At 50.8% G+C, this 14,757-nt stretch overlaps 1 protein-coding gene across 6 annotated transcripts in view; it reads right to left on the reverse strand.

Moving 5' to 3' along the window:
* LOC110514830 (dedicator of cytokinesis protein 1) overlaps positions 1–14,757 on the reverse strand; it is a 538,819-nt gene that overhangs the window by 432,726 nt on the left and 91,336 nt on the right. For all 6 annotated transcript variants that reach the window (XM_036960808.1, XM_036960809.1, XM_036960806.1 and 3 more), the window contains 4 exons: positions 14,439–14,537; positions 14,232–14,304; positions 2,928–3,031; positions 1,115–1,298 (listed from right to left, as the gene is read on the reverse strand). In XM_036960808.1, coding sequence (XP_036816703.1) covers positions 1,115–1,298; positions 2,928–3,031; positions 14,232–14,304; positions 14,439–14,537 — 460 coding nt within the window. The remainder of the gene's footprint in view (positions 1–1,114; positions 1,299–2,927; positions 3,032–14,231; positions 14,305–14,438; positions 14,538–14,757) is intronic.

The raw sequence follows: 14,757 nt of genomic DNA on the forward strand, positions 1-14,757 counted from the left end.
GAAGTCAGGAGAAACACAGTAGAGAGAGAAGGAAGTCAAGAGAAACACAGTAGAGAAGAACATCAGGAGAAAGCTCTGTCACCATACAGGGAGGGGAAAACAATGCACCCTTGTCTACATCGACACTTCAAATGGCTCCCTATTCGCTATGGACTCTGGTCAATATATAGGGTGTAGGATGCAGCCTTGTGATATGCAGCAGCCTCTCATTCCTGAGAGAAGAGGTATAGAGAGAGAGAGAGGGAGAGAGAGAGAGAACTGCTGCATATAGCTGCTATGTGACTGGACTGTAATGGAGAGGTACTTAAACAACACTGAGTTGCTTCAATGGCTCCCTGGGAGCATAGCAGAAATTCCCTTTCTTTTAATTCTTCATCTCCACTGTTTCACATGATCTGAGTCAGAGCGCTCTTTATTCAGAATGTGTCTTCATGGTGGGACGGACAGGAAATGGCTGTAGGCTAGTAAAACTATTAATTTAAAGTGCCAAAAGATGGGCTGTTGTAGTCAGTGCCCCAGTCTTTCCCTGGTCTTTGTTCTCATTGCTTCAGTTTTCATCTCCTCTTTGTTCCCATGTTCATCCCATCATGTAGCCCAAGACAGATTGAAAACCATCCTAGGGTTTGGTTCATTCTAGGAGAGGAAGCCATGAGCCCAGAAGCCAAGAGTCCGGTTCACAGCAGAAAGCACCAGTCTAACAACACACATTCTATATAGTTATAATGAGGAGTCCAACGGTACAGTTCTAGATGAGGAACATCATGTCATGTGCACCAGCTTGGTCCTTTTACTGGTAGGGAGAGAGGGAGGGAGAGAGAGGGATGAGAGAGAGAGAGAGAGAGAGAGAGAGAGAGAGAGAGAGGGAGGGAGGGAGACGGAGACAGAGCGAGAGAGAGGGAGAGAGAAGTAAGGAGGGCTGGAGGGAGAGAGATTGGTGGGGGGGAGAGGGAGAAGTAAGGAGGGCTGGAGGGAGAGCGTGTGAGATGGAGAGAGCGAGAGAACGGTGGAGAGCACAAAGTAGGGAGGGCTGGAGGGAGAGAGAGGGTAGAGGAGGGAGAGAAGGCTGTAGTGGACTGGAAGGAGAGAGGGCTAGAGGGAGAGAGAGTCTCTTTACCGTTCTGTGTGAGCTTGGTGGAACACACCAGGGTTGCTATCTGGAAGGAGTCCTTGCTGATGGTACAGTTGCCCAGGTTGTGTGTACCCTTCCCCGTAGTGGACAAACCCTTCTCCTCCAGCTCCACCTTGGTAGCAGGCAGGTTCAGGTACAGAGACGAGTCCTCCAGCTTCTTAGCCTCTGCCTGGGGGTCATACAGAATTACACATACACATATACCTGGTCAGTGGTATTATAAGACCTACCCTGTATACGATGAGGTGGTGTTATATTACCTACCCTGTATACGATGAGGTGGTGTTATATTACCTACCCTGTATACGATGAGGTGGTGTTATATTACCTACCCTGTATACGATGAGGTGGTGTTATATTACCTACCCTGTATACGATGAGGTGGTGTTATATTACCCTGTATACGATGAGGTGGTGTTATATTACCTGTATACGATGAGGTGGTGTTATATTACCTACCCTGTATACGATGAGGTGGTGTTATATTACCTACCCTGTATACGATAAGGTGGTGTTATATTACCTACCCTGTATACGATGAGGTGGTGTTATATTACCTGTATACGATGAGGTGGTGTTATATTACCTGTATACGATGAGGTGGTGTTATATTACGTGTATACGATGAGGTGGTGTTATATTACCTACCCTGTATACGATGAGGTGGTGTTATATTACCTACCCTGTATACGATGAGGTGGTGTTATATTACCTGAATACGATGAGGTGGTGTTATATTACCTACCCTGTATACGATGAGGTGGTGTTATATTACCTACCCTGTATACGATGAGGTGGTGTTATATTACCTACCCTGTATACGATGAGGTGGTGTTATATTACCTGAATACGATGAGGTGGTGTTATATTACCTACCCTGAATACGATGAGGTGGTGTTATATTACCTACCCTGTATACGATGAGGTGGTGTTACATTACCTACCCTGTATACGATGAGGTGGTGTTATATTACCTACCCTGAATACGATGAGGTGGTGTTATATTACCTGAATACGATGAGGTGGTGTTATATTACCTGTATACGATGAGGTGGTGTTATATTACCTACCCTGAATACGATGAGGTGGTGTTATATTACCTGCCCTGTATACAATGAGGTGGTGTTATATTACCTACCCTGTATACGATGAGGTGGTGTTATATTACCTGTATACGATGAGGTGGTGTTATATTACCTACCCTGTATACGATGAGGTGGTGTTATATTACCTGTATACGATGAGGTGGTGTTATATTACCTACCCTGTATACGATGAGGTGGTGTTATATTATCTACCCTGTATACGATGAGGTGGTGTTATATTACCTACCCTGTATACGATGAGGCGGTTTTATATTACCTACCCTGTATACGATGAGGTGGTGTTATATTACCTACCCTGTATATGATGAGGTGGTGTTATATTACCTACCCTGTATACGATGAGGTGGTGTTATATTACCTACCCTGTATACGATGAGGTGGTGTTATATTACCTACCCTGTATACGATGAGGTGGTGTTATATTACCTACCCTGTATACGATGAGGTGGTGTTATATTACCTACCCTGTATACGATGAGGTGGTGTTATATTACCTACCCTGTATACGATGAGGTGGTGTTATATTACCTACCCTGTATAGGATGAGGTGGTGTTATATTACCTACCCTGTATACGATGAGGTGGTGTTATACTACCTACCCTGTATACGATGAGGTGGTGTTATATTACCTGTATACGATGAGGTGGTGTTATATTACCTGTATACGATGAGGTGGTGTTATATTACCTACCTTGTATACGATGAGATCGTGCTCTCCGTCCCTCAGGGTCGTCCCATCGTACCTCATCAGCTTCACAAACGACAGGGCGAATATCTTCTCCGATTTGTCTTTGGCTGCAGGGGGAGGAAAGGATATAACCAGTTAGAGCCCCACTGAACCAGACAACCAGTTAGAGCCCAGGCCCACTGAACCAGACAACCAGTTAGAGCCCAGGCCCACTGAACCAGACAACCAGTTAGAGCCCAGGCCCACTGAACCAGACAACCAGTTAGAGCCCAGGCCCACTGAACCAGACAACCAGATAGAGCCCCGCCCACTGAACCAGACAACCAGTTAGAGCCCAGGCCCACTGAACCAGACAACCAGTTAGAGCCCCGCCCACTGAACCAGACAACCAGTTAGAGCCCAGGCCCACTGAACCAGACAACCAGTTAGAGCCCAGGCCCACTGAACCAGACAACCAGTTAGAGCCCAGGCCCACTGAACCAGACAACCAGTTAGAGCCCCGCCCACTGAACCAGACAACCAGATAGAGCCCAGGCCCACTGAACCAGACAACCAGATAGAGCCCAGGCCCACTGAACCAGACAACCAGATAGAGCCCAGGCCCACTGAACCAGACAACCAGTTAGAGCCCCGCCCACTGAACCAGACAACCAGATAGAGCCCAGGCCCACTGAACCAGACAACCAGATAGAGCCCAGGCCCACTGAACCAGACAACCAGATAGAGCCCAGGCCCACTGAACCAGACAACCAGTTAGAGCCCCGCCCACTGAACCAGACAACCAGTTAGAGCCCAGGCCCACTGAACCAGACAACCAGTTAGAGCCCCGCCCACTGAACCAGACAACCAGTTAGAGCCCAGGCCCACTGAACCAGACAACCAGTTAGAGCCCAGGCCCACTGAACCAGACAACCAGTTAGAGCCCAGGCCCACTGAACCAGACAACCAGTTAGAGCCCAGGCCCACTGAACCAGACAACCAGTTAGAGCCCCGCCCACTGAACCAGACAACCAGATAGAGCCCAGGCCCACTGAACCAGACAACCAGATAGAGCCCAGGCCCACTGAACCAGACAACCAGATAGAGCCCAGGCCCACTGAACCAGACAACCAGTTAGAGCCCAGGCCCACTGAACCAGACAACCAGTTAGAGCCCAGGCCCACTGAACCAGACAACCAGTTAGAGCCCAGGCCCACTGAACCAGACAACCAGTTAGAGCCCAGGCCCACTGAACCAGACAACCAGTTAGAGCCCCGCCCACTGAACCAGACAACCAGTTAGAGCCCCGCCCACTGAACAAGACAACCAGTTAGAGCCCCGCCCACTGAACCAGACAACCAGAACACAACACACATGAATCATACACTATCCCATCCTCAGTCAGGACACATAGGAGTCCAATAATCTGAACTGCAATAATTGTGTTGTATCCAGTCCATATGGCAGAGTGTAATTTGCAACGACATCTTCGCTACACGATCCCCCAGGGAGAATGATGTCAGCACACTGTATATTCAGAGTGTATTCTCACTACATCTTCGCTACACTATCCCCCAGGGAGAATGATGTCAGCACACTGTATATTCAGAGTGTATTTACACTACATCTTCGCTACACGATCCCCCAGGGAGAATGATGTCAGCACACTGTATATTCAGAGTGTATTCTCACTACATCTTCGCTACACTATCCCCCAGGGAGAATGATGTCAGCACACTGTATATTCAGAGTGTATTCTCACTACATCTTCGCTACACTATCCCCCAGGGAGAATGATGTCAGCACACTGTATATTCAGAGTGTATTCTCACTACATCTTCGCTACACGATCCCCCAGGGAGAATGATGTCAGCACACTGTATATTCAGAGTGTATTCTCACTACATCTTCGCTACACGATCCCCCAGGGAGAATGATGTCAGCACACTGTATATTCAGAGTGTATTCTCACTACATCTTCGCTACACTATCCCCCAGGGAGAATGATGTTAGCACACTGTATATTCAGAGTGTATTCTCACTACATCTTCGCTACACGATCCCCCAGGGAGAATGATGTCAGCACACTGTATATTCAGAGTGTATTCTCACTACATCTTCGCTACACGATCCCCCAGGGAGAATGATGTCAGCACACTGTATATTCAGAGTGTATTCTCACTACATCTTCGCTACACTATCCCCCAGGGAGAATGATGTTAGCACACTGTATATTCAGAGTGTATTCTCACTACATCTTCGCTACACTATCCCCCAGGGAGAATGATGTCAGCACACTGTATATTCAGAGTGTATTCTCACTACATCTTCGCTACACTATCCCCCAGGGAGAATGATGTCAGCACACTGTATATTCAGAGTGTATTCTCACTACATCTTCGCTACACTATCCCCCAGGGAGAATGATGTCAGCACACTGTATATTCAGACCAGACCCTGAGGGTACCACATAGACAATAGAACAGTATTTGTGAAGCAGCCTCCGTGTGGGTCCTATATAAACCGAGAGGAGAGTAACGGCTGTGTCCGGTTAAGTTTAAAGTCGGATGGGACCGAATACATCACCATCACAGATCAACAAGCTCAAATTTACGTGACGTTCAGGAGCGTGATTCACCGGGAGCGTCTGGTGCATTCAATCTGTATAAATCAACTTATTGGTTTTCTGCCCCGTAGCCTGGCGCGGTGAATAAATCGCTCTGCTCGCTGGACTGGAAGACAACCAATAGAAAGACAGAAGAGGACTACGGTATGTATGCTGCAGAATCAGGAGAGGAGTGGATTCACTACGCAATGACTTCCATCAGACACAAACACAGAGTCACAGATTAAAACAGCTGGGAGTCAGTGGATTATTTTGTCGAGAAACCTGTACATCTCAGCTGTTCACTGACCTAGAATGAACCCTCTGAAATGTACTCTCTCTCTCTCTCCTATCTCCTATACACTGAATGATAACATCGTCCCCAACAGGTGAATAGGGCAGGACGGGAAATATCAGCCATTAAACATACCTCAGGTAATCATCCAACCTGAGCCAGAAAGACAAGGCAATTAACTAAACTGAAGGAAAATTATTTAAAAACGCAACATGCAACAATTTATAGGATTTGACTGAATTACAGTTAAAAGAAGGAACATTGTCCATTTAAATAAATTCATTAGACCCTAATCTATGGATTTCACTTGACTGGGCAGGTGCACAGCCTGACTGGCTGGCTGAGTGACTGACTGGCTGGCTGAGTGACTGACTGGCTGGCTGGCTGAGTGACTGACTGGCTGAGTGGCTGACTGACTGGCTGAGTGACTGACTGGCTGGCTGAGTGACTGACTGGCTGGCTGAGTGACTGACTGGCTGGCTGAGTGACTGACTGGCTGGCTGAGTGACTGACTGACTGGCCGAGTGACTGACTGACTGGCCGAGTGACTGACTGACTGGCCGAGTGACTGACTGACTGGCCGAGTGACTGACTGACTGGCCGAGTGACTGACTGACTGGCCGAGTGACTGACTGACTGGCCGAGTGACTGACTGACTGGCCGAGTGACTGACTGGCAGGCTGGCTGGCTGAGTGACTGACTGACTGGCCGAGTGACTGACTGACTGGCCGAGTGACTGACTGACTGGCCGAGTGACTGACTGACTGGCCGAGTGACTGACTGGCAGGCTGGCTGGCTGAGTGACTGACTGACTGGCCGAGTGACTGACTGACTGGCCGAGTGACTGACTGACTGGCCGAGTGACTGACTGACTGGCCGAGTGACTGACTGACTGGCCGAGTGACTGACTGACTGGCCGAGTGGCTGAGTGACTGACTGACTGGCCGAGTGACTGACTGACTGGCCGAGTGACTGACTGGCAGGCTGGCTGGCTGAGTGACTGACTGGCTGGCTGGCTGGCTGAGTGACTGACTGGCTGGCTGTGTGACTGGCTGAGTGACTGACTGACTGGCTGAGTGAGTGAGTGAGTGAGTGAGTGAGTGAGTGAGTGAGTGAGTGAGTGAGTGAGTGAGTGAGTGAGTGAGTGAGTGAGTGAGTGAGTGAGTGGCCGAGTGAGTGAGTGAGTGGCCGAGTGAGTGAGTGAGTGGCCGAGTGAGTGAGTGAGTGGCCGAGTGAGTGAGTGAGTGGCCGAGTGAGTGAGTGACTGGCCGAGTGACTGACTGACTGGCCGAGTGACTGACTGACTGGCCGAGTGACTGACTGACTGGCCGAGTGACTGACTGACTGGCCGAGTGACTGACTGACTGGCCGAGTGACTGACTGACTGGCCGAGTGACTGACTGACTGGCCGAGTGACTGACTGACTGGCCGAGTGACTGACTGACTGGCCGAGTGACTGACTGACTGGCCGAGTGACTGACTGACTGGCCGAGTGACTGACTGACTGGCCGAGTGACTGACTGGCAGGCTGGCTGGCTGAGTGACTGACTGACTGGCCGAGTGACTGACTGACTGGCCGAGTGACTGACTGACTGGCCGAGTGACTGACTGACTGGCCGAGTGACTGACTGACTGGCCGAGTGACTGACTGGCAGGCTGGCTGGCTGAGTGACTGACTGACTGGCCGAGTGACTGACTGACTGGCCGAGTGACTGACTGACTGGCCGAGTGACTGACTGACTGGCCGAGTGACTGACTGACTGGCCGAGTGGCTGAGTGACTGACTGACTGGCCGAGTGACTGACTGACTGGCCGAGTGACTGACTGGCAGGCTGGCTGGCTGAGTGACTGACTGGCTGGCTGGCTGGCTGAGTGACTGACTGGCTGGCTGTGTGACTGGCTGAGTGACTGACTGGCTGTCTGGGTGGCTGGCTGGCTGAGTGACTGGCTGGCTGGCTGGCTGGCTGAGTGTATGAGAAGTAAACCGTGCTAGAGGATTAGTCTTTGCTGAAGCCCACAACAGTGTCTGTCAATGCTGAAGGAGAGGACGGATAGCTTCACCCTAAATACAGCACGTTTCAAACAGACAACCCCCAGTCCAGGCTGTCTGGACCTGCTAATTGATCGTTTTGCATACGGCCGCCTCTCCCAGCTCCTCTTGGCTGGACTAACCGATAATACACCATGAGGCGAGCAGATGGAGCAACAAGACTGCCAGGACAGGCTTCCCCAGCCCTGTTCCACACCCATAAACATTAAAAACACTAACAAAAATAAATACATACATTTAGAATGGACTCCCTTCAGCCAGGCGGACGCCTTTCCCAACATACAAATGAGCAGTTACAGGCATTTAATTCTCCCAGCCCAGGCCCTCCGACAGCCAGCCCGGGCACCACCGACAGCCAGCCTTGGCCCCACCGACAGCCAGCACGGGCCCACCGACAGCCAGCCTTGGCCCACCGACAGCCAGCCTTGGCCCCACCGACAGCCAGCCTTGGCCCCACCGACAGCCAGCCTTGGCCCCACCGACAGCCAGCCTTGGGCCCACCGACAGCCAGCCTTGGGCCCACCGACAGCCAGCCTTGGGCCCACCGACAGCCAGCCTTGGGCCCACCGACAGCCAGCACGGGCCCACCGACAGCCAGCCTTGGGCCCACCGACAGCCAGCGTGGGCCCACCGGGATCAACGACAGCCAGCCAGGGATCAACGACAGCCAGCCAGGGATCAACGACAGCCAGCATGGGATCAACGACAACCAGGCCGGCCATTCCAACAGAATAACATGAATCTCATCTATGTAGGGGAATTTCATTCCAGAATTAAAGTGACACAGGATGAACTGTATAGTAAGTGTTATGACCAGGGCTTGTGTCCTAAATGGCCTCCTGATCCCTATGAGTGCCAGGATGTAGGGCCAGGACCCAGTCTGCTTGACTTGGACGACTGGGGACAGGTTAGGAGCCAATTGCTTAGTATTTATGAATTCATTGTCTGAATAATTGTATGAATTTACATTTGTGCTCGTAGCCTACTGGTCTAAATTATGAATTTATATTTGTGCTCATGGCCTAGGGTGGTCTAGTGGTCCATGAATTTATATTTGTGCTTGTGGCCTAGTGATCTAAGTTACCTCCATCTTTCCCCACTGTCACCCTCTCTCCATCTTTCCCCACTGTCATCCCCTCTCCATCTTTCCCCACTGTCACCCTCTCTCCATCTTTCCCCACTGTCACCCTCTCTCCATCTTTCCCCACTGTCACCCTCTCTCCATCTTTCCCCACTGTCACCCTCTCTCCATCTTTCCCCACTGTCACCCCCTCTCCATCTTTCCCCACTGTCACCCTCTCTCCATCTTTCCCCACTGTCACCCTCTCTCCATCTTTCCCCACTGTCACCCTCTCTCCATCTTTCCCCACTGTCACCCTCTCTCCATCTTTCCACACTGTCACCCTCTCTCCATCTTTCCCCACTGTCACCCCCTCTCCATCTTTCCCCACTGTCACCCTCTCTCCATCTTTCCCCACTGTCACCCTCTCTCCATCTTTCCCCACTGTCACCCCCTTTCCATCTTTCCCCACTGTCACCCTCTCTCCATCTTTCCCCACTGTCACCCTCTCTCCATCTTTCCCCACTGTCACCCTCTCTCCATCTTTCCCCACTGTCACCCTCTCACCATCTTTCCCCACTGTCACCCCCTCTCCATCTTTCCCCACTGTCACCCTCTCTCCATCTTTCCCCACTGTCACCCTCTCTCCATCTTTCCCCACTGTCATCCTCTCTCCATCTTTCCCCACTGTCACCCTCTCTCCATCTTTCCCCACTGTCATCCCCTCTCCATCTTTCCCCACTGTCACCCTCTCCATCTTTCCCCACTGTCACCCTCTCTCCATCTCTTCCTACTGTCACCCTCTCTCCATCTTTCCCCACTGTCACCCTCTCTCCCCACTGTCATCCTCTCTCCATCTTTCCCCACTGTCATCCTCTCTCCATCTTTCCCCACTGTCACCCCCTCTCCATCTTTCCCCACTGTCACCCCCTCTCCATCTTTCCCCACTGTCAACCCCTCTCCATCTTTCCCCACTGTCAACCCCTCTCCATCTTTCCCCACTGTCACCCCCTCTCCATCTTTCCCCACTGTCACCATCTCTCCATCTTTCCCCACTGTCACCCTTTCCATCTTTCCCCACTTTCACCCTCTCTCCATCTCTTCCCACTATCATCCTCTCTCCATCTCTTCCCACTGTCATTCTCTCTCCATCTCTTCCCACTGTCATCCTCTTCCCACTGTCATCCTCTCTCCATCTCTTCCCACTGTCATCCTCTCTCCATCTCTTCCCACTGTCATCCTCTCTCCATCTCTTCCCACTGTCATCCTCTCTCCATCTCTTCCCACTGTCATCCTCTCTCCATCTCTTCCCACTGTCATCCCCTCTCCATCTTTCCCCACTGTCATCCTCTCTCCATCTTTCCCCACTGTCATCCTCTCTTCATCTTTCCACACTGTCATCCTCTCTTCATCTTTCCTTACTGTCATCCTCTCCATCTTTCCCCACTGTCATCCCCTCTCCATCTTTCCCCACTGTCATCCTCTCCATCTTTCCCCACTGTCATCCCCTTTCCATATTTCCCCACTGTCATCATCTCTCCATCTTTCCCCACTGTCACCCTCTCTCCATCTTTCCCCACTGTCACCCTCTCTCCATCTTTCCCCACTGTCACCCTCTCTCCATCTTTCCCCACTGTCATCCTATCTCCATCTTTCCCCACTGTCATCCTATCTCCATCTTTCCCCACTGTCATCCTATCTCCATCTTTCCCCACTGTCATCCTATCTCCATCTTTCCCCACTGACCCCTCCATCTTTCCCCACTGTCACCCTCTCTCCATCTTTCCCCACTGTCACCCTCTCTCCATCTTTCCCCACTGTCATCCTCTCCATCTTTCCCCACTGTCATCCCCTTTCCATATTTCCCCACTGTCACCCTCTCTCCATCTTTCCCCACTGTCACCCTCTCTCCATCTTTCCCCACTGTCACCCTCTCTCCATCTTTCCCCACTGTCACCCTCTCTCCATCTTTCCCCACTGTCATCCTATCTCCATCTTTCCCCACTGTCACCCTCTCTCCATCTTTCCCCACTGTCATCCTATCTCCATCTTTCCCCACTGTCACCCTCTCTCCATCTTTCCCCACTGTCACCCTCTCTCCATCTTTCCCCACTGTCATCCTATCTCCATCTTTCCCCACTGTCACCCTCTCTCCATCTTTCCCCACTGTCACCCTATCTCCATCTTTCCCCACTGTCATCCTCTCCATCTTTCCCCACTGACCCCTCCATCTTTCCCCACTGTCACCCTCTCTCCATCTTTCCCCACTGTCATCCTCTCCATCTTTCCCCACTATCATCCTCCCTCCATCTCTTCCCACTGTCACCCTCTCTCCATCTCTTCCTACTGTCATCCTCTCTCCATCTTTCCCCACTGTCACCCTCTCTCCATCTCTTCCTACTGTCATCCTCTCTCCATATTTCCCCCACTGTCACCCACTCCATCTTTCCCCCCCACTATCATCCTCTCTCCATCTTTCCCCACTGTCACCCTCTCTCCCTCTCTTCCTACTGTCATCCTCTCTCCATCTCTTCCTACTGTCATCCTCTCTCCATCTTTCCCCACTGTCACCCTCTCTCCATCTCTTCCTACTGTCATCCTCTCTCCATCTTTCCCCACTGTCATCCTCTCGCCATCTTTCCCCACTGTCACCCTCTCTCCATCTCTTCCTACTGTCATCCTCTCTCCATCTTTCCCCACTGTCATCCTCTCTCTATCTTTCCCCACTGTCATCCTCTCTTCATCTTTCCACACTGTCATCCTCTCTTCATCTTTCCTTACTGTCATCCTCTCCATCTTTCCCCACTGTCATCCCCTCTCCATCTTTCCCCACTGTCATCCCCTTTCCATATTTCCCCACTGTCATCATCTCTCCATCTTTCCCCACTGTCACCCTCTCTCCATCTTTCCCCACTGTCACCCTCTCTCCATCTTTCCCCACTGTCACCCTCTCTCCATCTTTCCCCACTGTCATCCTATCTCCATCTTTCCCCACTGTCATCCTATCTCCATCTTTCCCCACTGTCATCCTATCTCCATCTTTCCCCACTGTCATCCTATCTCCATCTTTCCCCACTGACCCCTCCATCTTTCCCCACTGTCACCCTCTCTCCATCTTTCCCCACTGTCACCCTCTCTCCATCTTTCCCCACTGTCATCCTCTCCATCTTTCCCCACTGTCATCCCCTTTCCATATTTCCCCACTGTCACCCTCTCTCCATCTTTCCCCACTGTCACCCTCTCTCCATCTTTCCCCACTGTCACCCTCTCTCCATCTTTCCCCACTGTCACCCTCTCTCCATCTTTCCCCACTGTCACCCTCTCTCCATCTTTCCCCACTGTCATCCTATCTCCATCTTTCCCCACTGTCATCCTATCTCCATCTTTCCCCACTGTCATCCTCTCCATCTTTCCCCACTGACCCCTCCATCTTTCCCCACTGTCACCCTCTCTCCATCTTTCCCCACTGTCATCCTCTCCATCTTTCCCCACTATCATCCTCCCTCCATCTCTTCCCACTGTCACCCTCTCTCCATCTCTTCCTACTGTCATCCTCTCTCCATCTTTCCCCACTGTCACCCTCTCTCCATCTCTTCCTACTGTCATCCTCTCTCCATATTTCCCCCACTGTCACCCACTCCATCTTTCCCCCCCACTATCATCCTCTCTCCATCTTTCCCCACTGTCACCCTCTCTCCCTCTCTTCCTACTGTCATCCTCTCTCCATCTCTTCCTACTGTCATCCTCTCTCCATCTTTCCCCACTGTCACCCTCTCTCCATCTCTTCCTACTGTCATCCTCTCTCCATCTTTCCCCACTGTCATCCTCTCTCCATCTTTCCCCACTGTCACCCTCTCTCCATCTCTTCCTACTGTCATCCTCTCTCCATCTTTCCCCACTGTCACCCTCTCTCCATCTCTTCCTACTGTCATCCCCTTTCGATCTTTCCCCACTGTCACCATCTCTCCATCTTTCCCCACTGTCATCCTATCTCCATCTTTCCCCACTGTCATCCTATCTCCATCTTTCCCCACTGTCATCCTCTCCATCTTTCCCCACTGTCATCCCCTCTCCATCTTTCCCCACTGTCATCCTCTCCATCTTTCCCCACTGTCATCCCCTTTCCATCTTTCCCCACTGTCATCTCTCCATCTTTCCCCACTGTCACCCTCTCTCCATCTTTCCCCACTGTCATCCTATCTCCATCTTTCCCCACTGTCATCCTATCTCCATCTTTCCCCACTGTCATCCCCTCCATCTTTCCCCACTGTCACCCTCTCTCCATCTTTCCCCACTGTCATCCCCTTTCCATCTTTCCCCACTGTCATCCTCTCTCCATCTTTCCCCACTGTCACCCTCTCTCCATCTTTCCCCACTGTCACCCTCTCTCCATATTTCCCCACTGTCACCCTCTCTCCATCTTTCCCCAGTCACCCTCTCTCCATCTTTCCCCACTATCATCCTCTCTCCATCTTTCCCCACTGTCACCCTCTCTCCATCTTTCCCCACTGTCACCCTCTCTCCATCTTTCCCCACTGTCACCCTCTCCATCTTTCCCCACTGTCACCCTCTCCATCTTTCCCCACTGTCACCCTCTCCATCTTTCCCCACTGTCATCCTCTCCATCTTTCCCCACTGTCACCCTCTCCATCTTTCCCCACTGTCACCCTCTCCATCTTTCCCCACTGTCACCCTCTCTCCATCTTTCTCCACTGTCATCCTCTCCATCTTTCCCCTCTATCATCCTCTCTCCATCTTTCCCCACTGTCACCCTCTCTCCATCTCTTCCTACTGTCATCCTCTTTCCATCTTTCCCCACTGTCACCCTCTCTCCATCTCTTCCTACTGTCATCCTCTCTCCATATTTCCCCCACTGTCATCCTCTCCATCTTTCCCCACTGTCACCCACTCCATCTTTCCCCCCCACTATCATCCTCTCTCCATCTTTCCCCACTGTCACCCTCTCTCCATCTCTTCCTACTGTCATCCTCTCTTCATCTCTTCCTACTGTCATCCTCTCTCCATCTTTCCCCACTGTCACCCTCTCTCCATCTCTTCCTACTGTCATCCTCTCTCCATCTTTCCCCACTGTCACCCTCTCTCCATCTCTTCCTACTGTCATCCTCTCTCCATCTTTCCCCACTGTCACCCTCTCTCCATCACTTCCTAACGTCATCCTCTCTCCATCTTTCCCCCACTGTCATCCTCTCTTCATCTTTTCACTGTCATCCTCTCTCCATTTTTCCCCACTGTCATCCTCTCTATCTCAGGTAAATAAAGTCAGAAAAGACCTTAAAAACATTCACATTTGTACTTACATTCTTGAGATGATCGGTGACGGAAGGTGAATCGCAGGTGACTTCGGTTCACGTCTTCAATAGGGATGGCAACCTTGAGGTTAAACAGTAAAACAGGAGACAGACAGCTAAATGAAACTCAATGCATCTCAAATTAAAGTACACACATGTACATGTACACACACACACACACACTCACAAAAACACAAGGGTATAAGACAGACAAACCTTGATGGTTTCAAACCAGCGTGGCTGTTTTATCTGGTAGTAGATGACAGACTTGTACTCCAAGATGCCCTCGTCTCCAGCACCAGGGAACATCACGTTCTGAAAGAGAGAGAGAGAGAAAGGTGGAAATGGAGAGTGAATTTTAATTTAATAATAAATACCATTTAGCAGATGCTTTAATCCAAAGCAACTTAAAGTTATCTGTACATTTTACATAAGGGTGGTCCCGGGAATCAAACCACTATACTGTAAAACCCATGTTCTACTAACTGACCTACAGAGGACCATGTTCTACTAACTGAACTACAGAGGACCTGGA

Source organism: Oncorhynchus mykiss, chromosome 23 (assembly GCF_013265735.2).
Source record: "Oncorhynchus mykiss isolate Arlee chromosome 23, USDA_OmykA_1.1, whole genome shotgun sequence".
Taxonomy (NCBI): domain Eukaryota; kingdom Metazoa; phylum Chordata; class Actinopteri; order Salmoniformes; family Salmonidae; genus Oncorhynchus; species Oncorhynchus mykiss.